At 41.4% G+C, this 26260-nt stretch overlaps 1 protein-coding gene across 1 annotated transcript in view; it reads left to right on the top strand.

Moving 5' to 3' along the window:
- Nucleotides 1-324: 324 nt before the first annotated feature.
- The window catches only part of LRRC51 (leucine rich repeat containing 51), a 45627-nt gene continuing 19691 nt past the window's right edge, over nucleotides 325-26260 (top strand). The window contains exons 1-3 of the mRNA XM_063445007.1: nucleotides 325-391; nucleotides 3150-3247; nucleotides 23857-24062. Of these exons, the coding sequence (XP_063301077.1) occupies nucleotides 3172-3247; nucleotides 23857-24062 (282 nt within the window). The 5' untranslated portion in view covers nucleotides 325-391; nucleotides 3150-3171. The remainder of the gene's footprint in view (nucleotides 392-3149; nucleotides 3248-23856; nucleotides 24063-26260) is intronic.

Genomic DNA, 26260 nt, shown 5'->3' with positions numbered 1-26260 from the left:
TGACATTGAGTTATGTTATAACTCCCAATATCCCCAGCCATATATATATATATATATAATCCTCCTGCTGACATTGAGCCATGTTATAACTCCCAATATCCCCAGCCATATATATATATATATATAATCCTCCTGCTGACATTGAGCCATGTTATAACTCCCAATATCCCCAGCCATATATATATATATATATATATATATATATAATCCTCCTGCTGACATGGAGTCACCCCCCCCCCCCCCCCCCCTAGTCATTTCTCTCCTTACACTTCCGGGTTCCAGAACAGCCTCACATAAGAGTCACATGATCAGCTCCAGTTGCCATAGAGACCGATTGATACAAAGTGTGGAGCTGATATCGATAGAACACACAGAGAGAGAAAGAGAAAGGGTGAGAGAGAGAGAGGGTGAGGGGGGGGAAGGGTGAGAGAGAGAAAGGGGAAAAGGGTGGGGGAGAGAGAGAGAGAGAGAGAGAGAGGAAAATGGTGAGAGAGAGAGGAAAAGGGTGAGAGAGAGAGAGGAAAAGGGTGTGAGAGAGAGAGAGAGAGGGGGGAAGGGTGAGAGAGAGAAAGGGTGAGAGAGGAAAAGGGTGAGAGAGAGAGAGGGGAAAAGGGTGAGAGAGAGAGAGAGAGGGGGGAAGGGTGAGAGAGAGAAAGGGGAAAAGGGTGGGGGAGAGAGAGAGAGAGAGAGAGAGAGGAAAAGGGTGAGAGAGAGAGAGGAAAAGGGTGAGAGAGAGAGAGAGAGAGGGGGGAAGGGTGAGAGAGAGAAAGGGGAAAAGGGTGGGGGAGAGAGAGAGAGAGAGAGGAAAATGGTGAGAGAGAGAGGAAAAGGGTGAGAGAGAGAGGAAAAGGGTGAGAGAGAGAGAGAGAGAGGAAAAGGGTGAGAGAGAGAGAGGAAAAGGGTGTGAGAGAGAGAGGAAAATGGTGAGAGAGAGAGGAAAAGGGTGAGAGAGAGAGAGAGAGAGAGAGAGGAAAAGGGTGAGAGAGAGAGGGGAAAAGGGTGAGAGAGAGAGGAAAAGGGTGTGAGAGAGAGAGAGAGAGGAAAAGGGTGAGAGAGGGGAAAAGGGTGAGAGAGACAGTGGAAAAGGGTGAGAGAGAGGGAGAGAGGAAAATGATGAGAGAGAGGGAAAGGGTGAGAGAGAGGGAAAAAGGGGGAGAGAGAGGGAGAAAGGGTGAGAGAGAGAAAGGAAAAGGGGGTGAGAGAGAGAAAGGAAAAGGGGGTGAGAGAGAGAGAAAGGTGAGAGAGAGAAAGGAAAAGGGGGTGAGAGAGAGAGAAAGTTGAGAGAGAGAGAGAGAGAGAGAGGAAAAGGGGGTGAGAGAGAGAGAGAAAGGGTGAGAGAGAGAGGAAAAGAGGGTGAGAGAGAGAGGAAAAGAGGGTGAGAGAGAGAGGAAAAGGGGGTGAGAGAGAGAGGAAAAGTGGTGATAGAAAGAGAGGAAAAGGGTGAGAGAGAGGATAAGGGTGAGAGAGAGAGAGGATAAGGGTGAGAGAGAGAGAGGATAAGGGTGAGAGAGAGAGGAGAAAAAGGTGAGAGAGAGGATGAAACAGAGACAAGGTGAAAGAGACAGGCTGAAAGAGAGAGACACGAAGAGGGTGAGAGAGACAGACAGGGTGAGAGAGAAAGTGGCCACACAGGTTGAGAGAGTGGCTACACAGGATGAATGGGGGTACAGGGTGAGAGAATGAGGGGCCACACAAGGTGAGAGAGTGGCTACACAGGATGAAGGGGGGTACAGGGTGAGAGAGAGAGGGGCCACACAGGGTGAGAGAGTGGCTACACAGGATGAATGGGGGTACAGGGTGAGAGACAGGGGGGCCACACAGGGTGAGAGAGTGGCTACACAGAATGAATGGGGGTACAGGGTAAGAGAGAGAGGGGCCACACAGGGTGAGAGAGTGGCTACACAGGATGAAGGGGGTGGGTACAGGGTGATAGAGTGAGGGGCCACACAGGGTGAGAGAGTGGCTACACAGGATGAATGGGGGTACAGGGTGAGAGAGTGGCTACACAGGATGAAGGGGGGTACAGGGTGAGAGAGTGGCTACACAGGATGAAGAGGGGTACAGGGTGAGAGAGAGAGGGGCCACACAGGGTGATAGAGTGGCTACACAGGATGAAGGGGGGTACAGGGTGAGAGAGTGGCTACATAGGATGAAGGGGGGTACAGGGTGAGAGAGAGAGGGGCCACACAGGGTGAGAGAGTGGCTACACAGGATGAATGGGGGGTACAGGGTGAGAGAGAGGGGCCACACAGGGTGAGAGAGTGGCTACACAGGATTAAGGGGGGTACAGGGTGAGAGAGTGGCTACACAGGATGAAGGGGGGTACAGGGTGAGAGAGTGGCTACATAGGATGAAGGGGGGTACAGGGTGAGAGAGAGAGGGGCCACACAGGGTGAGAGAGTGACTACACAGGATGAAGGGGGGTACAGGGTGAGAGAGTGGCTACATAGGATGAAGGGGGGTACAGGGTGAGAGAGAGAGGGGCCACACAGGGTGAGAGAGTGGCTACACAGGATGAATGGGGGGTACAGGGTGAGAGAGTGGCTACACAGGATTAAGGGGGGTACAGGGTGAGAGAGTGGCTACACAGGATGAAGGGGGGTACAGGGTGAGAGAGTGGCTACATAGGATGAAGGGGGGTACAGGGTGAGAGAGAGAGGGGCCACACAGGGTGAGAGAGTGGCTACACAGGATGAATGGGGGGTACAGGGTGAGAGAGAGGGGCCACACAGGGTGATAGAGTGGCTACACAGGATGAAGGGGGGTACAGGGTGAGAGAGTGGCTACATAGGATGAAGGGGGGTACAGGGTGAGAGAGAGAGGGGCCACACAGGGTGAGAAAAGACGTCTATGCAGAGAAAAGGTCCACACTTTCCATAACTAAAACGTAGCCGTCACTCACTGAATACAGTTTAAATCTCATGTAGAAACATAGAAACATAGAATGTGACGGCAGATAAGAACCATTCGGCCCATCTAGTCTGCCCAGTTTTCTAAATACTTTCATTAGTCCCTGGCCTTATCTTATAGTTAGGATAGCCTTATGCCTATCCCACGCATGCTTAAACTCCTTCACTGTGTTAGCACAATGATTGTGTATTATCATTATTATTATTGTCATTAATTATTAAATTATTATTTATTTTCAGGTTTTGTGCTTTCCTTCCAAGAATGAGCGGTAATACAAGAAATTCTGCCCCTGGAGCACCTGTAGATCTATCATTCAAATGCATCAACTTGGTGGCAGGTACTGCAAAGATCTGACACTACATTACATCATACGCAGGTCACAGTCCTCAAACACTAACATCACACGCAGATCACACAGTCATTAGATAACACTAACATTATACGCAGATCACACAGTCATTAACTAACACTAACATCATACACAGATCACACAGTCATTAAATAACACTAACATTATACGCAGATCACACAGTCATTAAATAACACTAACATTATACGCAGATCACACAGTCATTAAATAACACTAACATTATACGCAGATCACACAGTCATTAAATAACACCAACATTATACACAGATCACACAGTCATTAAATAACACTAACATTATACACAGATCACAGTCATTAAATAACACTAACATTATACGCAGATCACACAGTCATTAAATAACACTAACATTATACACAGATCACACAGTCATTAAATAACACTAACATTATACACAGATCACACAGTCATTAAATAACACTAACATTATACGCAGATCACACAGTCATTAAATAACACTAACATTATACGCAGATCACATAGTCATCAAATAACACTAACATTATACACAGATCACAGTCATTAAATAACACTAACATTATACGCAAATCACACAGTCATTAAATAACACTAACATTATACGCAGATCACACAGTCATTAACTAACACTAACATTATACGCAGATCACCCAGTCATTAAATAACACTAACATTATACACAGATCACACAGTCATTAACTAACACTAACATTATACGCAGATCACACAGTCATTAAATAACACTAACATTATACACAGATCACACAGTCATTAAATAACACTAACATTATACGCAGATCACACAGTCATTAAATAACACTAACATTATACACAGATCACACAGTCATTAACTAACACTAACATTATACGCAGATCACACAGTCATTAAATAACACTAACATTATACACAGATCACACAGTCATTAAACACTAACATTATACACAGATCACACAGTCATTAAATAACACCAACGTTATACACAGATCACACAGTCATTAAATAACACTAACATTATACGCAGATCACACAGTCATTAAATAACACTAACATTATACGCAAATCACACAGTCATTAAATAACACTAACATTATACGCAGATCACACAGTCATTAAATAACACTAACATTATACGCAGATCACACAGTCATTAAATAACACTAACATTATACGCAAATCACACAGTCATTAAATAACACTAACATTATACGCAGATCACACAGTCATTAAATAACACTAACATTATACACAGATCACACAGTCATTAACTAACACTAACATTATACACAGATCACACAGTCATTAACTAACACTAACATTATACGCAGATCACACAGTCATTAAATAACACTAACATTATACACAGATCACACAGTCATTAAATAACACTAACATTATACGCAGATCACACAGTCATTAAATAACACTAACATTATACGCAGATCACACAGTCATTAAACACTAACATTATACACAGATCACAAAGTCATTAAATAACACTAACATTATACGCAGATCACACAGTCATTAAATAACACTAACATTATACGCAGATCACACAGTCATTAAACACTAACATTATACACAGATCACACAGTCATTAAATAACACCAACATTATACACAGATCACACAGTCATTAAATAACACTAACATTATACGCAGATCACACAGTCATTAAATAACACTAACATTATACGCAGATCACACAGTCATTAAATAACACTAACATTATACACAGATCACACAGTCATTAAATAACACTAACATTATACACAGATCACAGTCATTAAATAACACTAACATTATACACAGATCACACAGTCATTAAATAACACTAACATTACACACAGATCACACAGTCATTAAATAACACCAACATTATACGCAGATCACACAGTCATTAAATAACACTAACATTATACGCAGATCACACAGTCATTAAACACTAACATTATACGCAGATCACACAGTCATTAAATAACACTAACATTATACGCAGATCACACAGTCATTAAATAACACTAACATTATACGCAGATCACACAGTCATTAAATAACACTAACATTATACACAGATCACACAGTCATTAAATAACACTAACATTATACGCAGATCACACAGTCATTAAATAACACTAACATTATACGCAGATCACACAGTCATTAAACACTAACATTATACGCAGATCACACAGTCATTAAATAACACTAACATTATACGCAGATCACACAGTCATTAAATAACACTAACATTATACGCAGATCACACAGTCATTAAATAACACTAACATTATACGCAGATCACACAGTCATTAAACACTAACATTATACGCAGATCACACAGTCATTAAATAACACTAACATTATACGCAGATCACACAGTCATTAAATAACACTAACATTATACACAGATCACACAGTCATTAAATAACACCAACATTATACACAGATCACACAGTCATTAAATAACACTAACATTATACGCAGATCACACAGTCATTAAATAACACTAACATTATACGCAGATCACACAGTCATTAAATAACACTAACATTATACACAGATCACACAGTCATTAAATAACACTAACATTATACACAGATCACAGTCATTAAATAACACTAACATTATACACAGATCACACAGTCATTAAATAACACTAACATTACACACAGATCACACAGTCATTAAATAACACCAACATTATACGCAGATCACACAGTCATTAAATAACACTAACATTATACGCAGATCACACAGTCATTAAACACTAACATTATACGCAGATCACACAGTCATTAAATAACACTAACATTATACGCAGATCACACAGTCATTAAATAACACTAACATTATACGCAGATCACACAGTCATTAAATAACACTAACATTATACACAGATCACACAGTCATTAAATAACACTAACATTATACGCAGATCACACAGTCATTAAATAACACTAACATTATACGCAGATCACACAGTCATTAAACACTAACATTATACGCAGATCACACAGTCATTAAATAACACTAACATTATACGCAGATCACACAGTCATTAAATAACACTAACATTATACGCAGATCACACAGTCATTAAATAACACTAACATTATACACAGATCACACAGTCATTAAATAACACTAACATTATACGCAGATCACACAGTCATTAAATAACACTAACATTATACGCAGATCACACAGTCATTAAATAACACTAACATTATACACAGATCACACAGTCATTAAATAACACTAACATTATACACAGATCACAGTCATTAAATAACACTAACATTATACACAGATCACACAGTCATTAAATAACACTAACATTACACACAGATCACACAGTCATTAAATAACACCAACATTATACGCAGATCACACAGTCATTAAATAACACTAACATTATACGCAGATCACACAGTCATTAAACACTAACATTATACGCAGATCACACAGTCATTAAATAACACTAACATTATACGCAGATCACACAGTCATTAAATAACACTAACATTATACGCAGATCACACAGTCATTAAATAACACTAACATTATACACAGATCACACAGTCATTAAATAACACTAACATTATACGCAGATCACACAGTCATTAAATAACACTTACATTATACGCAGATCACACAGTCATTAAACACTAACATTATACGCAGCTCACACAGTCATTAAATAACACTAACATTATACGCAGATCACACAGTCATTAAATAACACTAACATTATACGCAGATCACACAGTCATTAAATAACACTAACATTATACGCAGATCACACAGTCATTAAACACTAACATTATACGCAGATCACACAGTCATTAAATAACACTAACATTATACGCAGATCACACAGTCATTAAATAACACTAACATTATACACAGATCACACAGTCATTAAATAACACCAACATTATACACAGATCACACAGTCATTAAATAACACTAACATTATACGCAGATCACACAGTCATTAAATAACACTAACATTATACGTAGATCACACAGTCATTAAATAACACTAACATTATACACAGATCACACAGTCATTAAATAACACTTAAATTATACACAGATCACAGTCATTAAATAACACTAACATTATACACAGATCACACAGTCATTAAATAACACTAACATTACACACAGATCACACAGTCATTAAATAACACCAACATTATACGCAGATCACACAGTCATTAAATAACACTAACATTATACGCAGATCACACAGTCATTAAACACTAACATTATACGCAGATCACACAGTCATTAAATAACACTAACATTATACGCAGATCACACAGTCATTAAATAACACTAACATTATACCCAGATCACACAGTCATTAAATAACACTAACATTATACGCAGATCACACAGTCATTAAATAACACTAACATTATACGCAGATCACACAGTCATTAAACACTAACATTATACGCAGATCACACAGTCATTAAATAACACTAACATTATACGCAGATCACACAGTCATTAAATAACACTAACATTATACGCAGATCACACAGTCATTAAATAACACTAACATTATACACAGATCACACAGTCATTAAATAACACTAACATTATACGCAGATCACACAGTCATTAAATAACACTAACATTATACGCAGATCACACAGTCATTAAATAACACTAACATTATACGCAGATCACACAGTCATTAAATAACACTAACATTATACACAGATCACACAGTCATTAAACACTAACATTATACGCAGATCACACAGTCATTAAATAACACTAACATTATACACAGATCACACAGTCATTAAATAACACTAACATTATACGCAGATCACACAGTCATTAAACACTAACATTATACGCAGATCACACAGTCATTAAATAACACTAACATTATACGCAGATCACACAGTCATTAAATAACACTAACATTATACGCAGATCACACAGTCATTAAATAACACTAACATTATACGCAGATCACACAGTCATTAAACACTAACATTATACGCAGATCACACAGTCATTAAATAACACTAACATTATACGCAGATCACACAGTCATTAAATAACACTAACATCACACGCAGATCACACAGTCATTAAATAACACTAACATTATACGCAGATCACACAGTCATTAAATAACACTAACATTATACGGAGATCACACAGTCATTAAATAACACTAACATTATACGGAGATCACACAGTCATTAAATAACACTAACATTATACGCAGATCACACAGTCATTAAATAACACTAACATTATACACAGATCACACAGTCATTAAATAACACTAACATTATACACAGATCACACAGTCATTAAATAACACTAACATTATACGCAGATCACACAGTCATTAAATAACACTAATGTGATGTAATTCCAGTAAAATACAAGTTTAGCAGGCTAAGATTGCCACAAGGCATATGTATGTATATGTGTTTGTAGTATCAGTTAGTTAATAACACGTAGCTAAGATACTGTCATCACTGTACTGACCAGGTGCAGGAATGTAAGAACTGGAATTACGCGTCCCTCTCCTTTGTATCAGATGAGCCACGTGGTTAGACCGGATGGATGAGTTTAGACTCTATTCATTAAATAGGTTAAGGGTATGTGTGGGTGTAGTTAATTGTGGGAGGAGCTACAGTGCTATATAAGGAATGTACTCTATGTATTCAGTACTCAGACTTTGCTGTATTTTGGTGACGCTAGTCCCTCTGAGTCCCGATCGGTGATCCAATAAAGAATCTCTTCCTTCCTGAAGAAACCTGTGTCCATCTCTCTGTGCTTGGCTTCCGTCAGTTTCTCCGGTATCATTTGGTGCATTGGCCGGGAAGCTCATCGTTCAACGGTAGCTGAGAGGCAGAGGCGTGAGACGGTCTATCTTTGCCCACGTTCTCTACGGCTGCACCCCTGAACTTCTGCGTGGACCTCCCTTCGTCTCGGCGCCACTGGTCTGTTGTCCAGGAGATCATCGGCCTCTACGTGAGAAGTGCTGGGGTGTCCCCGTCGATGAGTGTGAACTCAGGTTCAGGAACGAGGAGGTAAGATAACTGCTGTTTTAGACGGCAGGACCCGCTAGGGGTATACCGATTGTGCGGTAGGCCCAAAGGGGTTTTTGAATCTGTATCTGCCCCCTCTGTCGGAGGGAAGGAGCGAAGGCGCACCGCTCGATCGAACGCTCTTTAGTCAGACCGTTTGATTTGGTTAGTCAGGCGGGGTCCTGGTGTAAGATAGCCCTAGCCGGACACCGGTGTCTTGTCTAGACTAGCGTTCTAGGGTGTATATTACGTTCGCTAGGTCGGAGGGACCGGGAGACTAAGCGGCGCCTGTGTAAATTCGGTTCGCTAGTTCTCATCCTATCTGGGCTAAGTGGGAAGGCGTGTAAATTTGGAACCCACTAGACTTTTGATAGTACGACTAAGAGGCGCCTGTGTAAATTCGGATCTCTAGCTCGTTGTATAGTGCGACTAAGAGGCGCCTGTGTAAATTCGGATCTCTAGCTCGCTATGTATATGTGGTGATTGGGCAGTGTGGCTAACCAAAACGGGTGTATATAGTTTTAGGTAGTCCATTCAAGGTACTGGCCAATAGTTTAGTTGGGAATTGTAAATGTGTTAACGATTGTTTAGTAAAGTGTATATCTTGTTAGATAGCGCGAGCTCAGCCGTCTAGCGAGAGTGTTAATAGTGTGTTGCTGTATTATAGTGCACGGTACCATAACCCTGTATATTTACTGACATTATATAATAAGTACTAATCATTGTCGTCCATTGCATGTTTAACACCATAACCACTAATAATTGTATTGTGACCTTAACTTGTGCTTTGACCTATGCTAACCGTACTGTAACCGCTATTTGTAAAAGACGATGTTACTGGGGTGTGTTATAGACGGGTAATTCGTATATAGAGAATTATAGCGTGGGTGACTGTGTAGTTACGCCAAAGGGCATAATATTGATTATATAGTGACTGGTGTAGCAGCTGTGTGTGTACGGGAATTCCCTGAGTGTTTATTGTTATTGTGTACGTTTCACTTGATAACCGTACCACGTGGTGCTGTTGCCAGAGGAAACGGGTGTGACTGTTGAATAGTACGCGTGTATAGTAATCGTTGTCGACAACGTTCCACTGTTAAATATGGGTGCGTCGCAGTCAACGATTCCGGATCCCTTAGGATGTATGGTTAAGAATTTTAAAAAGGGATTCAAAGTTTGTGATTTTGGGGTTAAGATGTCCCCTGTACGTTTGGTCACTTTGTGCACTAGGGAGTGGCCTACTTTGGTTGCGGCATGGCCGCCACGTGGCAGTTTGGATCCAACTCTGGTACAGCGCTTACACGTGGCTGTATCAGGTAGGCCTGAACTTTACGGCCAGTTTCCTTATATTGATTGTTGGAGACAGGCCGTAAATGACTCGCCAAAATGGCTCCGGACATGCCACGAGGAACAGTGTCGCCTCATGGTAGCTAGGACTTGTTCGTCCACTAGGGCTGGTGTTAGGCCCATTTTGGACACGCCCCCTGAGTCCGAGATCCCTTTGCCGCCCCCTTACTTTCCGTTAAGAAGAAGTGACGCAAACGCAGGAAGTCCTGTAACCCTTCCCTCACTACCCCCATCCACTTCCGCTTCCTCCTCCAGTGCAGGATCCACCCCCCCTCGTACTAAATCCCCCCTTCCGGAACCAGATAGACCAACCTCCATTAAAAATGAATATCCTGATTTGGCGCCACTTCAGACTTCCGGTCAAGCTTCATCTAGCTCGGCCCGAAGTGTTCTATTCACTACCTTTTCCCAAAACCAACCTCCCACATCCCCATACCCTATCTCTCCCCGACCGGAACCCATGACTGACGCTTCCCTACGTAGCCCCATCCAAACCCGACAGTTGACTGGTGCCCAACAATTAAAGCACTATCAGATGCCTCTTCGCTTAAATCCCGGGTCAGCTTATATCGATGCCGCAGGTCAAATGGCACACGCTGACCCTGTCTTCGTATATGTCCCTTTCACCACTACCGACCTTTTAAACTGGAAGACCCATAATTCCTCGTATACTGAGAAACCACAAGCCATGACTGATCTGTTCACCTCAATAGTACAGACGCATAATCCGACATGGGCTGATTGCCAGCAGTTACTAATGACTTTATTTAACAATGAGGAAAGGACAAGAATAAATCAAGCAGCCATTAAAGCATTAGAAGATAGAGCCCGTGCTTTGAACCAAGCTAATCCAGCAGCATGGGCCGCAACACATTATCCCAACACTGATCCCGATTGGAACGTAAATGGTGCTGATATGGTTCAACTCAGAGCCTATAGAGACGCTATAATTGCTGGCATGAAAGCCGGAGGAAAGAAAGCCATTAACATGTCGAAGACAGTTGAGGTGATCCAGAAAAGCGATGAAGCGCCCAGTGTCTTTTATGACCGATTATTGGAGGCGTACCGCTTGTACACCCCCTTTAATCCGGAAGACGCAGACAATTCCCGAATGGTGAACTCCGCCTTTGTCAGCCAAGCTTACGGAGATATTAAGCGCAAGCTACAAAAGCTAGAAGGGTTTGCAGGTATGTCAATCACCCAACTAATGGAGGTAGCTAATAAGGTGTATATGAATAGGGAAACAGAAAGCAAGAAAGAGGAGGAGCGCAAGATGCGTAAAAAGGCTGATATGCTAGCGGTAGCGATCGCAGGCGTAGATAAACGGGGCCCAGATAGAGGCAATAATAGATGGAGTAGGGAGCCTTTGAGTAGGGATCAGTGTGCGTATTGCAAGGAAGAAGGGCATTGGAGGAACGAATGTCCGCAAAGAGAGCAGTACGAGAGGGTCCTACCCAGGGCAGGCTACGGAAACTTTAGAGGCAGAGCGAGAGGTAGAGGAGGCCCCGGAGGGAGTAATGGTTATAGAGGGAGTAATGGGAACAGAGGAAGTGTTAGGGAAGACAGATATATTCCAGCAGCGCAAAGGTCCCGCGATAGAGAAGGTAGGGACTTCGTAGGATTGGCTGACACGGTCATGGAGGACTATTGATACCGACCGGGCTCCATCCCCCTTGGTCGAGCGGAGCCTATGGTCGATGTATCAATAGGGGGGAAAAGGAGTGCGTTCATGATCGACACTGGTGCTGAACATTCAGTGGTGACTAATCTAGTTGCTCCTCCATCTGGAAGGACTATTACTGTGATAGGAGCAACTGGAAGAAGTGCTGAAAGACCGGTTCTTAAAAGTCGACTCTGTACATTGGGAGGCCACGTAGTAAAACACCAATTCCTTTATATGCCTGAATGTCCAGTCCAATTGCTGGGACGTGATATGCTATCCAAATTACAAGCGCAGATTACGTTCCTACCAGATGGAACAACATCTTTAAAGTTTAATGGACCTTCAGGTATTATGACTTTATCCGTACCAAAGGAAGAAGAGTGGCGACTTTATACAGTGTTGACTAGCCAAAACCCTAGGAGTGATGAGACATTGTTTAACATACCAGGAGTTTGGGCAGAGAACAACCCACCAGGACTGGCCCGCAATATTCCACCAATAAAAATTGAACTGAAACATGGGGTTTATCCAGTGAGCCTAAGACAATATCACATTCCGCAGAAGGCTAAGAAGAACATCCAATCCTATCTGGATAAGTTCATACGGTATGGTATCCTAAAATTCTGTACTTCCCCCTGGAACACCCCATTGCTGCCTGTTCAAAAGCCCGGCACAGATGAGTATCGACCTGTGCAGGACTTAAGAGCAGTCAATGATGCGGTTGTTAGCATACATCCAGTTGTACCCAATCCATATAACCTGCTTGCTTTAATTCCGGGCGGGGCTACTTACTTCACAGTCTTAGATCTCAAAGATGCCTTCTTTTGCCTCCGAATTGCCGCAGAAAGTCAATGTATTTTCGCTTTCCAGTGGGAGAACGCTGTAACGGGCTCAAAACGCCAAATGACTTGGACAAGACTGCCCCAAGGGTTTAAAAATTCACCTACCCTATTTGGTTCAGCCCTAAGTCAAGATCTATTGGATTTCGAGTCCATCCCAGGAGAGTGTGTATTGTTACAATATGTAGATGACTTGTTGATAGCAGCAGTTACAAAAGAAATCTGTCAGCAAGCAACGCACGATCTACTACACATTCTCTGGAAGGCAGGATACAAGGTGTCTAGAAAGAAGGCTCAGTTGTGTTTGCCAACTGTCAAGTATCTAGGATTCCATATCTCTGAAGGTCAAAGAATTATGGGGCCAGAGAGAAAAGAAGCTGTCTGCCAAATACCAATACCCAAGAATAGAAGACAAGTGCGAGAATTCTTGGGGGCAGCAGGCTTCTGTAGGATATGGATTCCCAGCTATGCGATACTAGCAAAACCTCTGTACGCAGCTATCAAAGGTACAGAGCACGACCCTTTCTTATGGACCCAAGAACAGCAAACGGCATTTGAAGATGTGAAGAAGGCTTTGATGAGTGCCCCAGCATTAGGTCTACCTGATCACACACGACCATTCTACTTATATGTACACGAGCAAAGAAGAATGGCTGTGGGAGTATTGACACAGTACTTGGGATCATGGCAAAGACCTGTTGCCTACATGTCTAAGCAACTGGATGCAGTGGCCAGCGGACTTCCACCTTGTCTAAGAGCCGTAGCTGCAGCCGCCCTGCTAGTAGCTGAAGCCGATAAACTCACTCTGGGTCAAGAACTTTATGTACGAGTCCCACATGCAGTACAGACGTTGTTGGATTACAAAGGAAATCATTGGTTTAGTAATAGCCGTATGACCAAGTATCAAGCAATGTTGTGTGAAAACCCAAGAGTGCATTTAGAGACTGTAAACACCTTAAATCCAGCTACCCTTTTGCCACAACCTACTGAAAGTCAACATGATTGTTTAGAAGTAATGGATGAAGTATTCTCAAGTAGACCAGATCTTCGTGATTTTCCCATCCAGAACCCCGATGTTCAATATTACACCGACGGCAGTAGTTATGTGAAAGAAGGGATCCGCTATGCAGGATATGCAGTAACAACCATAGACAAGGTGATAGAAGCTCGGCCACTGGCGAAAGGAACATCAGCACAAAAGGCAGAATTAATAGCACTAACACGAGCGTTACAATTGGCTGAAGGTTTAAGAGTAAATATCTATACGGACTCTAAGTATGCGTTTTTAACCACTCATGCCCACGGAGCTTTGTATAAAGAAAGAGGACTACTGAATTCAGAGGGCAAAGAAATCAAGTACGCAGCTGAAATCCTACAACTATTGGAAGCAGTGTGGGAGCCGAAAGAAGTCGGTATTATTCATTGTCGAGCACATCTGAGAGGTGATGGTGATGTAACCAAGGGAAATCGGATGGCAGATAGTGCAGCTAAGCGTGCTGCTGAATCAGGAAGACAGGAGTATGTGGGGCATATAGCTGCTCTTATACCAACTCCACTGTCCCAATGGACTCCAGTTTATACAGCTCAAGAAGAGGAGTGGTTAAAGACTGAACCGGGAAAGTATCTGGAGAACAAGTGGTATCAGCTAGAAGATGGAAGAATAGTTATACCAGCATCGCTAGCGGTAGAAATTGTCCAAAATTATCACAACGGGACACATTCTGGGAGAGACAGTACTGAAGAATCTCTTAGAAAACATTTCTACATACCAAGATTGTCCAACTTGACTCAGGCCATTGTACGCAGATGTGTAACGTGTGCTAAGAATAATGCAAGACAAGGACCAGTAAAGCCACCAGGAGTTCAGTTTATGGGGGGACTCCCCATGTCCGATCTACAAATAGACTTTACAGTGATGCCTAAATCGGGTGGACATCGTTACCTGCTGGTAATTGTGTGCACCTATTCAGGCTGGGTAGAAGCATGTCCTACTCGTACAGAGAAAGCAGGAGAAGTTGTGAGATTCCTGCTACGAGAAATAATACCCCGATATGGACTACCCTGTTCTATAGGATCGGACAATGGTCCAGCTTTTGTTCATCAGTGCCTACAACAACTGACTCATATGCTTGGTATAAAGTGGAGGCTTCATACTGCATATAGACCCCAGAGTTCTGGTAAGGTAGAGAGAATGAATAGAACTATAAAGAACCAGTTGGCTAAAATGTGTCAGGAAACCCAACTTAAGTGGAACGTTCTCTTACCCATAGCTTTATTGCGAATCCGCAGTACCCCTACCAGAAGGATGGGCCTCTCTCCTTTTGAAATCATGTATGGGCGACCACCTCCCGTACTTGGTAACTTAAGGGGGGACTTGAGTCAGTTGGGAGAAGGAATTACCCGGCAGCAGGTTGTAGAGTTGGGTAAGACTATGGAGGAGGTACAGAAATGGGTACAAGATAGATTACCTGTGAATATTTATCCCCCTGTTCATAGTTATCATCCAGGAGATCAAGTGTGGATTAAAGAGTGGAATAATGTACCGTTAGGGCCCAAGTGGAGAGGTCCTTATGTTGTTCTTTTGTCTACCCCTACAGCAATAAAAGTAGCAGAAGTGACTCCGTGGATACATCACTCCAGGGTTAAACCAGCAGCAGTCGATTCTTGGCAAGTTACAGTAGATCCAGAGAATCCCTGCAAGATCCGGTTAAAACGCACTACTCAGTCGGAGTAACGAGGAATTATTGTGGATTACAAATTTTATTGTTACAGGTGTGAGTGAGAAGGCCATAATAAAGCCTGTCCGCTTACCATCACATAGTGTATAAGCCAGGAAAGTCTCGAAGGGACACCTGTGAAGACGAGCAGAACTCCATTCCCTGCAGCCCTCACATCCTGGAAGCTGAGGTTCCATCGCACGGACGAAGACTGAGGATGACGGCGAAAGATGTGCTTTTGATTGTGTTTATTTACATGTGTTTTTATATTCAGGAAGGTAGAGGTACCGACACTCCTAGCTGTGAGGTATGCATTAAGACTACGAGAACAGGTAACCATATTTCCCAAACCCTAATTTGGCATTCACAATACGAGTGTAAAGGAGATGTATCGAGATGTAGATACTTAAATATAGATTATAGTGTGTGCCATTTAGGAGTAGGAGAACCTAAGTGCTTCAGTCCGGAGTATCAACCTCGTACAATCTGGTTGACTCTCAGGAATGGAGATCCTCAGGGGACCCTAATTAATAAAACGGTGTTAGAATCCGTACATTCTTCGGGTGTTCTGCTATTTGATGCGTGTAAAGCGATATCGAGTGGTAGAAAGCCGTGGAATGTATGTGGGGATCTTAGATGGGAGAGGACGTATGGGTCTAACGATAAATATATTTGTCCCAGTAGCAAAAATAAATATGTAAGTCCTAGATGCCCAAATAGAGATTATAACTTTTGCCCATATTGGTCTTGTGTGGGGTGGGCAACTTGGGGACAGACAGTAGACAAAGACATGATAGTGACTAAGTTGCCGACTAGCCCTTATTGTAAGTCTATGGAATGCAACCCAGTCCATATACTCATTAATAACCCCGACAAGTTCTTAGATAAGTATGGAAATTTATTTGGGTTTCAAATATACGGGACGGGTTTAGATCCTGGGACATTATTGTTTATAGGAATAGAGACTGATACGGTATCCTCCCAGACTCATCAAGTATACCATTCCTTTTACGAAGAGATGAGTATAGATAATAAGATCCCCCATAATGCTAAAAACCTGTTCATCGATTTAGCTGAAAGTATTGCCAGTAGTCTTAATGTTACCAACTGCTATGTGTGTGGAGGTACTAACATGGGAGACCAATGGCCTTGGGAAGCAAAGGAGGTAATGTCCGGTTCTGAGGCAGTTGACCAATTAATATCTACACAAGCCGATTATCATATGAGTGTTAGAGGTAAATCTGAGTGGAGATTAAAGACCTCCATCATAGGTTATGTTTGCATAGCAAGGAAAGGAATGATGTATAATACTTCTGTAGGAGAATTAACTTGTCTAGGCCAAAAAGCTTATGATGATGATACAAAGAATACAACTTGGTGGTCGGCTTCAAATGTCTCAGAACCATCTAACCCGTTTGCTAGATATGCCAATTTAAAGGATGTGTGGTTTGATCTATCCATCACATCTACCTGGAGAGCCCCAGCAAATTTGTACTGGATCTGTGGTAAGAAAGCCTATTCGGAGTTGCCACAGGACTGGGAAGGGGCATGTGTGTTGGGTATGCTCAAACCATCCTTCTTCTTGTTACCGATTGAAACAGGTGAGACTTTAGGTGTTAAAGTGTATGATGTGAATCATAGGAAGAAAAGGGGACCCATAGAGATAGGCGCCTGGGAAGATAATGAATGGCCTCCCCAGCGTATTATAGATTATTATGGGCCAGCCACGTGGGCTGAGGATGGTACCTTTGGTTATAGAACCCCTATTTATATGCTCAACCGTATTATAAGATTACAGGCGGTGGTTGAGATTATCACAAATGAGACATCACAAGCGCTCAATCTTCTAGCGAAGCATAACACCAGGATGAGGACAGCAGTCTACCAAAATAGATTAGCCTTGGATTACCTTTTGGCAGTAGAGGGAGGTGTATGTGGGAAGTTTAACCTAAGTAATTGCTGTCTTCAAATAGATGACGAAGGGCAAGCAATAGCTGAGCTTACTAGCCATATGGTTAAACTAGCGCATGTGCCTACTCAGGTATGGAAAGGGTACAATCCAAGTAGTTGGTTTGGTAGCTGGTATGAGTGGTTTGGAGGGCTTAAGGCAGTGGTAGGTGGAGTCCTACTGATTTTACTGTTGTGTCTACTCCTACCGTGTCTTATACCCTTAGTAGTTAGGTCTGTGCAAAGCCTGATAGGAAGTATAGCAGAGAGGAAGGCTGCTGCACAGATAATGGCGATATATAAGTATAAGGCTCTAGATCAGGGAGAACCAATGCAAGAAGATGAATGTTGAAGATTCACATCATAAGATAAGTCTGGTTCATGGTAACCTGAGGTATATGCAAACCAAGGTTAAGTGATGCCTCAAGTAATTGTGAAATATCAGAGGCATCAAAGGGGGGAATGTGATGTAATTCCAGTAAAATACAAGTTTAGCAGGCTAAGATTGCCACAAGGCATATGTATGTATATGTGTTTGTAGTATCAGTTAGTTAATAACACGTAGCTAAGATACTGTCATCACTGTACTGACCAGGTGCAGGAATGTAAGAACTGGAATTACGCGTCCCTCTCCTTTGTATCAGATGAGCCACGTGGTTAGACCGGATGGATGAGTTTAGACTCTATTCATTAAATAGGTTAAGGGTATGTGTGGGTGTAGTTAATTGTGGGAGGAGCTACAGTGCTATATAAGGAATGTACTCTATGTATTCAGTACTCAGACTTTGCTGTATTTTGGTGACGCTAGTCCCTCTGAGTCCCGATCGGTGATCCAATAAAGAATCTCTTCCTTCCTGAAGAAACCTGTGTCCATCTCTCTGTGCTTGGCTTCCGTCAGTTTCTCCGGTATCACTAACATTATACGCAGATCACACAGTCATTAAATAACACTAACATTATACGCAGATCACACAGTCATTAAATAACACTAACATTATACACAGATCACACAGTCATTAAATAACACTAACATTATACGCAGATCACACAGTCATTAAATAACACTAACATTATACACAGATCACAGTCATTAAATAACACTAACATTATACGCAGATCACACAGTCATTAAATAACACTAACATTATACGGAGATCACACAGTCATTAAATAACACTAACATTATACACAGATCACACAGTCATTAAATAACACTAACATTATACACAGATCACACAGTCATTAAATAACACTAACATTATACACAGATCACACAGTCATTAAATAACACTAACATTATACACAAATCACACAGTCATTAAATAACACTAACATTATACGCAGATCACACAGTCAATAACACTAACATTATACACAGATCACAGTCATTAAATAACACTAACATTATACGCAGATCACACAGTCATTAAATAACACTAACATTATACGGAGATCACACAGTCATTAAATAACACTAACATTATACACAGATCACACAGTCATTAAATAACACTAACATTATACACAGATCACACAGTCATTAAATAACACTAACATTATACACAGATCACACAGTCATTAAATAACACTAACATTATACACAGATCACACAGTCATTAAATAACACCAACATTATACACAGATCACACAGTCATTAAATAACACCTACATTATACACAGATCACACAGTCATTAAATAACACCAACATTATACACAGATCACACAGTCATTAAATAACACTAACATTATACGCAGATCACAAAGTCATTAAATAACACTAACATCATACGCAGATCACACAGTCATTAAATAACACTAACATTATACGCAGATCACACAGTCATTAAATAACACTAACATTATACGCAGATCACACAGTCATTAAATAACACTAACATTATACACAGATCACACAGTCATTAAATAACACTAACATTATACGCAGATCACACAGTCATTAAACACTAACATTATACGCAGATCACACAGTCATTAAATAACACTAATATTATACGCAGATCACACAGTCATTAAATAACACTAACATTATACACAGATCACAGTCATTAAATAACACTAACATTATACGCAGATCACACAGTCATTAAATAACACTAACATTATACGGAGATCACACAGTCATTAAATAACACTAACATTATACACAGATCACACAGTCATTAAATAACACTAACATTATACACAGATCACACAGTCATTAAATAACACTAACATTATACACAGATCACACAGTCATTAAATAACACTAACATTATACACAGATCACACAGTCATTAAATAACACTAACATTATACGCAGATCACACAGTCATTAAATAACACTAACATTATACACAGATCACAGTCATTAAATAACACTAACATTATACGCAGATCACACAGTCATTAAATAACACTAACATTATACGGAGATCACAAAGTCATTAAATAACACTAACATCATACGCAGATCACACAGTCATTAAATAACACTAACATTATACGCAGATCACACAGTCATTAAATAACACTAACATTATACGCAGATCACACAGTCATTAAATAACACTAACATTATACACAGATCACACAGTCATTAAATAACACTAACATTATACGCAGATCACACAGTCATTAAACACTAACATTATACGCAGATCACACAGTCATTAAATAACACTAATATTATACGCAGATCACACAGTCATTAAATAACACTAACATTATACGCAGATCACACAGTCATTAAATAACACTAACATTATACACAGATCACAGTCATTAAATAACACTAACATTATACGCAGATCACACAGTCATTAAATAACACTAACATTATACGGAGATCACACAGTCATTAAATAACACTAACATTATACACAGATCACACAGTCATTAAATAACACTAACATTATACACAGATCACACAGTCATTAAATAACACTAACATTATACACAGATCACACAGTCATTAAATAACACTAACATTATACACAGATCACACAGTCATTAAATAACACTAACATTATACGCAGATCACACAGTCATTAAATAACACTAACATTATACACAGATCACAGTCATTAAATAACACTAACATTATACGCAGATCACACAGTCATTAAATAACACTAACATTATACGGAGATCACACAGTCATTAAATAACACTAACATTATACACAGATCACACAGTCATTAAATAACACTAACATTATACACAGATCACACAGTCATTAAATAACACTAACATTATACACAGATCACACAGTCATTAAATAACACTAACATTATACACAGATCACACAGTCATTAAATAACACCAACATTATACACAGATCACACAGTCATTAAATAACACCAACATTATACACAGATCACACAGTCATTAAATAACACCAACATTATACACAGATCACACAGTCATTAAATAACACTAACATTATACGCAGATCACAAAGTCATTAAATAACACTAACATCATACGCAGATCACACAGTCATTAAATAACACTAACATTATACACAGATCACACAGTCATTAAATAACACTAACATTATACGCAGATCACACAGTCATTAAATAACACTAACATTATACGGAGATCACACAGTCATTAAATAACACTAACATTATACACAGATCACACAGTCATTAAATAACACTAACATTATACACAGATCACACAGTCATTAAATAACACTAACATTATACACAGATCACACAGTCATTAAATAACACTAACATTATACACAGATCACACAGTCATTAAATAACACTAACATTATACGCAGATCACACAGTCATTAAATAACACTAACATTATACACAGATCACAGTCATTAAATAACACTAACATTATACGCAGATCACACAGTCATTAAATAACACTAACATTATACGGAGATCACACAGTCATTAAATAACACTAACATTATACACAGATCACACAGTCATTAAATAACACTAACATTATACACAGATCACACAGTCATTAAATAACACTAACATTATACACAGATCACACAGTCATTAAATAACACTAACATTATACACAGATCACACAGTCATTAAATAACACCAACATTATACACAGATCACACAGTCATTAAATAACACCAACATTATACACAGATCACACAGTCATTAAATAACACCAACATTATACACAGATCACACAGTCATTAAATAACACTAACATTATACGCAGATCACAAAGTCATTAAATAACACTAACATCATACGCAGATCACACAGTCATTAAATAACACTAACATTATACACAGATCACACAGTCATTAAATAACACCAAGAGCATATTCACTGAATTGTACTGAAGTGAACCGTAAATGGCTAAAATCCCCGCACAGTGAATATAACTGAAGTGAATGCTTTACCCTAGTACTGTCAGCTTTCTTCACTAATTGAGAATACCCTGAACTGACAGGATAATCTCACATTTTAGAAGAAAGGAGACAAACTGGACGCATTCTCCAACTTATCTATTTTTACCAATTTTGCCTTAGTGACATAAAAAATCAGTTTCTTTATCAGTTCTGGTTTAATGAATGAAAAGCAGAAGTTCCCAATGTCATTGTCACGGGGTTACCCACAAAAGGTTAGAGGTCAACTAGGGTCAAGAGGAAGAAAACAATGAAATATTCACACAGGGCTATACAAACCACTACTAGCCAGTCGCACATTAAATAAAATAATAAAAAAACTGACAGCCATGGGTGGAGGCTTAACTTCTAAATGGTGAGCATCGACTACTTAGCAGGATTAAAAATGTAGTGACTGGGTTGTTATTGCTGCTCAGCTCCTCACCCATGGGCAGCAGGTGGGGGGCTATAATAATACACCAGGAGAACAGGCCAGCGTCCCTCCTGGCCCTCACCCATGGGCAGCAGGTGGGGCGGCTATAATAATACACCAGGAGAACATGCCAGCGTCCCTCCTGGCCCTCACCCATGGGCAGCAGGTGGGGCGGCTATAATAATACACCAGGAGAACATGCCAGCGTCCCTCCTAGCCCTCACCCATGGGTAGCAGGTGGGGCGGCTATAATAATACACCAGGAGAACATGCCAGCGTCCCTCCTGGCCCTCACCCATGGGCAGCAGGTGGGGAGCTATAATAAACACCAGGAGAACATGCTATTGTCTCCCACAACCCTCCAACCATTGATATCAGCTGAATATGTTTTTCCCTTGGTTTAGTGTTTTCCCCTATGGGTAGGTAGGGGTCCCCAATCTCCTAGCCACTCCTCATAACATATCCCTTAGCTACTCCATTTACCCTAATAATAGTGGGGTGGCAATACATCTAAACATCTGTGAAAATAATACTTTATATCCCATGCAGGAACATCTCGAAGCATGGACTGATGGTATGTGTGCTGACAACAGATGTTCAATTTGGACAGAATTGACATTCGCAGATAATAATTGGGCTAATTAATGGTTTTGCATCTTCCAGGCTGACTAATGGCACCTCTGGCCGCTCTGTGATGTAACTCTTAAAAAAAACAAAAAAAAAAATACATGAATCGCAAAAAAAAACAAAAAAAACTTGACACACAAGAACAATGCATGTGGGCCCATGGAGGGCTCCGCGCATACTGACAATTCCACCCATGCATTGTTATAGAGCCCCCACCCGCAAGCCACTGCTTTAGCTTGTCACTCCCCCCCCCCCCCCCCCCATCCCCATTATTAATATTTAGCCACATACTGATGTCCAATGAGAGGAGGCAGACCAGTGCCAGGTTCATTTTCTGGTCCTTTCCCTGTGGGACAGAGTCTTTTTAGTGAATAGGCAGCAATGGCTAATGCCTGGGGCAATAAGGGTGTTTATATTTAGACAGGGGTAATATTAACCCTTTGTCTTTTATACAAATACAGGTCTACTTATTGTAAAACAACTATAGAAAAATGAGTTAGTGAAAGAGCCATTTGTACAGTGTTTTACTATGTCCTGTCATTGCAGACGCTATGTTGGAGGAGCCCCGCATGGGACTGAAGCCAGTCAAACGATGTAAAGATGGGAAGTTGCTGAGTCAAGCCTTGCGTCTCAACAACAATATCCTAACTGACCTTCAAGGCTTCGGGGAAACAATGGAGAAGCTTCTAAGTGACTCATCACAGCTCTCCTGGATTGACCTGTCTTTCAATGACCTGTCCACCATTGATCCAGTAAGCCTGTTGACATACGTTGTATAGACACAGCTCAGCATCTGATCTGCCATCTCTAATTGGGATCCAATGCTCCCCCCATCTCATTCATACAATGTACAACGTTCTCATTGTGAACATTCTTGTCAACCCTCTCTTATTCTTGCTGCATTTGTTCCTAGTATATGGAGCCTCTATACTCTAGTGTGGACTACGCTGGTATAAATTAGGGGTGCACATCATTTTTAGAGCGGTAGCCAGGTGACTGACTGAAATTCTTATCGGAGGCCACTGCCATGAGATGTCAACATGTTGGTTGTGCTCGATCTTTTTGATAATTGGTTGCAGGTTGATTTTCTTTTTCACCTGTTAATTTGCTTCGGATTTGTATCTGTGAAGATTCGTTTCTGTTCACAGATGTATGTGCTTGCAAACATGATTGCACATATTGCTGCATTGTGCAGAGGAATGTAGCAGAACAGCGTCACCAGGAATCGGCATGTAATGGACCAGGCCGCTAGTAATGTAACTATCTAGCATGTAACAGACCACTTCCCAGGAATCGGCATGTAACAGACCACTTCCCAGGAATCGGCATGTAACAGACCACTTCCCCAGGAATCGGCATGTAACAGACCACTTCACCAGGAATCGGCATGTAACAGACCACTTCACCAGGAATCGGCATGTAACAGACCACTTCACCAGGAATCGGCATGTAACAGACCACTTCACCAGGAATCGGCATGTAACGGACCACTTCACCAGGAATCGGCATGTAACAGACCACTTCCCAGGAATCGGCATGTAACAGACCACTTCACCAGGAATCGGCATGTAACAGACCACTTCACCAGGAATCGGCATGTAACAGACCACTTCACCAGGAATCGGCATGTAATAGACCACTTCCCCAGGAATCGGCATGTAACAGACCACTTCCCCAGGAATCGGCATGTAACAGACCACTTCCCAGGAATCGGCATGTAACAGACCACTTCACCAGGAATCGGCATGTAACAGACCACTTCACCAGGAATCGGCATGTAACAGACCACTTCACCAGGAATCGGCATGTAATGGACCACTTCACCAGGAATCGGCATGTAACAGACCACTTCCCAGGAATCGGCATGTAACAGACCACTTCACCAGGAATCGGCATGTAACAGACCACTTCCCAGGAATCGGCATGTAACGGACCACTTCACCAGGAATCGGCATGTAACGGACCACTTCCCAGGAATCGGCATGTAACAGACCACTTCACCAGGAATCGGCATGTAACAGACCACTTCCCAGGAATCGGCATGTGACAGACCACTTCCCAGGAATCGGCATGTAACAGACCACTTCCCAGGAATCGGCATGTAACAGACCACTTCACCAGGAATCGGCATGTAACAGACCACTTCACCAGGAATCGGCATGTAATAGACCACTTCCCCAGGAATCGGCATGTAACAGACCACTTCCCCAGGAATTGGCATGTAACAGACCACTTCCCAGGAATCGGCATGTAACAGACCACTTCCCAGGAATCGGCATGTAACAGACCACTTCACCAGGAATCGGCATGTAACAGACCACTTCACCAGGAATCGGCATGTAACAGACCACTTCACCAGGAATCGGCATGTAACAGACCACTTCCCCAGGAATCGGCATGTAACAGACCACTTCCCCAGGAATCGGCATGTAACAGACCACTTCCCCAGGAATCGGCATGTAACAGACCACTTCACCAGGAATCGGCATGTAACAGACCACTTCACCAGGAATCGGCATGTAATGGACCACTTCCCAGTAATCGGCATGAAATGGACCATGCCGCTAGTAATGTAACTATCTAGCATGTAACAGACCACTTCACCAGGAATCGGCATGTAACAGACCACTTCCCCAGGAATCGTCATGTAACAGACCACTTCCCCAGGAATCGTCATGTAACAGACCACTTCACCAGGAATCGGCATGTAATGGACCATGCCGCTAGTAATGTAACTATCTAGCATGTAACAGACCACTTCCCAGGAATCGGCATGTAACAGACCACTTCACCAGGAATCGGCATGTAACAGACCACTTCCCAGGAATCGGCATGTAAAAGACCACTTCACCAGGAATCGGCATGTAACAGACCACTTCCCTAGGAATCGGCATGTAACAGACCACTTCCCAGGAATCGGCATGTAACAGACCACTTCACCAGGAATCGG

This window comes from Pelobates fuscus, chromosome 1 (genome assembly GCF_036172605.1).
Source record: "Pelobates fuscus isolate aPelFus1 chromosome 1, aPelFus1.pri, whole genome shotgun sequence".
Classification (NCBI taxonomy): domain Eukaryota; kingdom Metazoa; phylum Chordata; class Amphibia; order Anura; family Pelobatidae; genus Pelobates; species Pelobates fuscus.
This window is presented reverse-complemented; position numbering and strand designations above follow the sequence as displayed.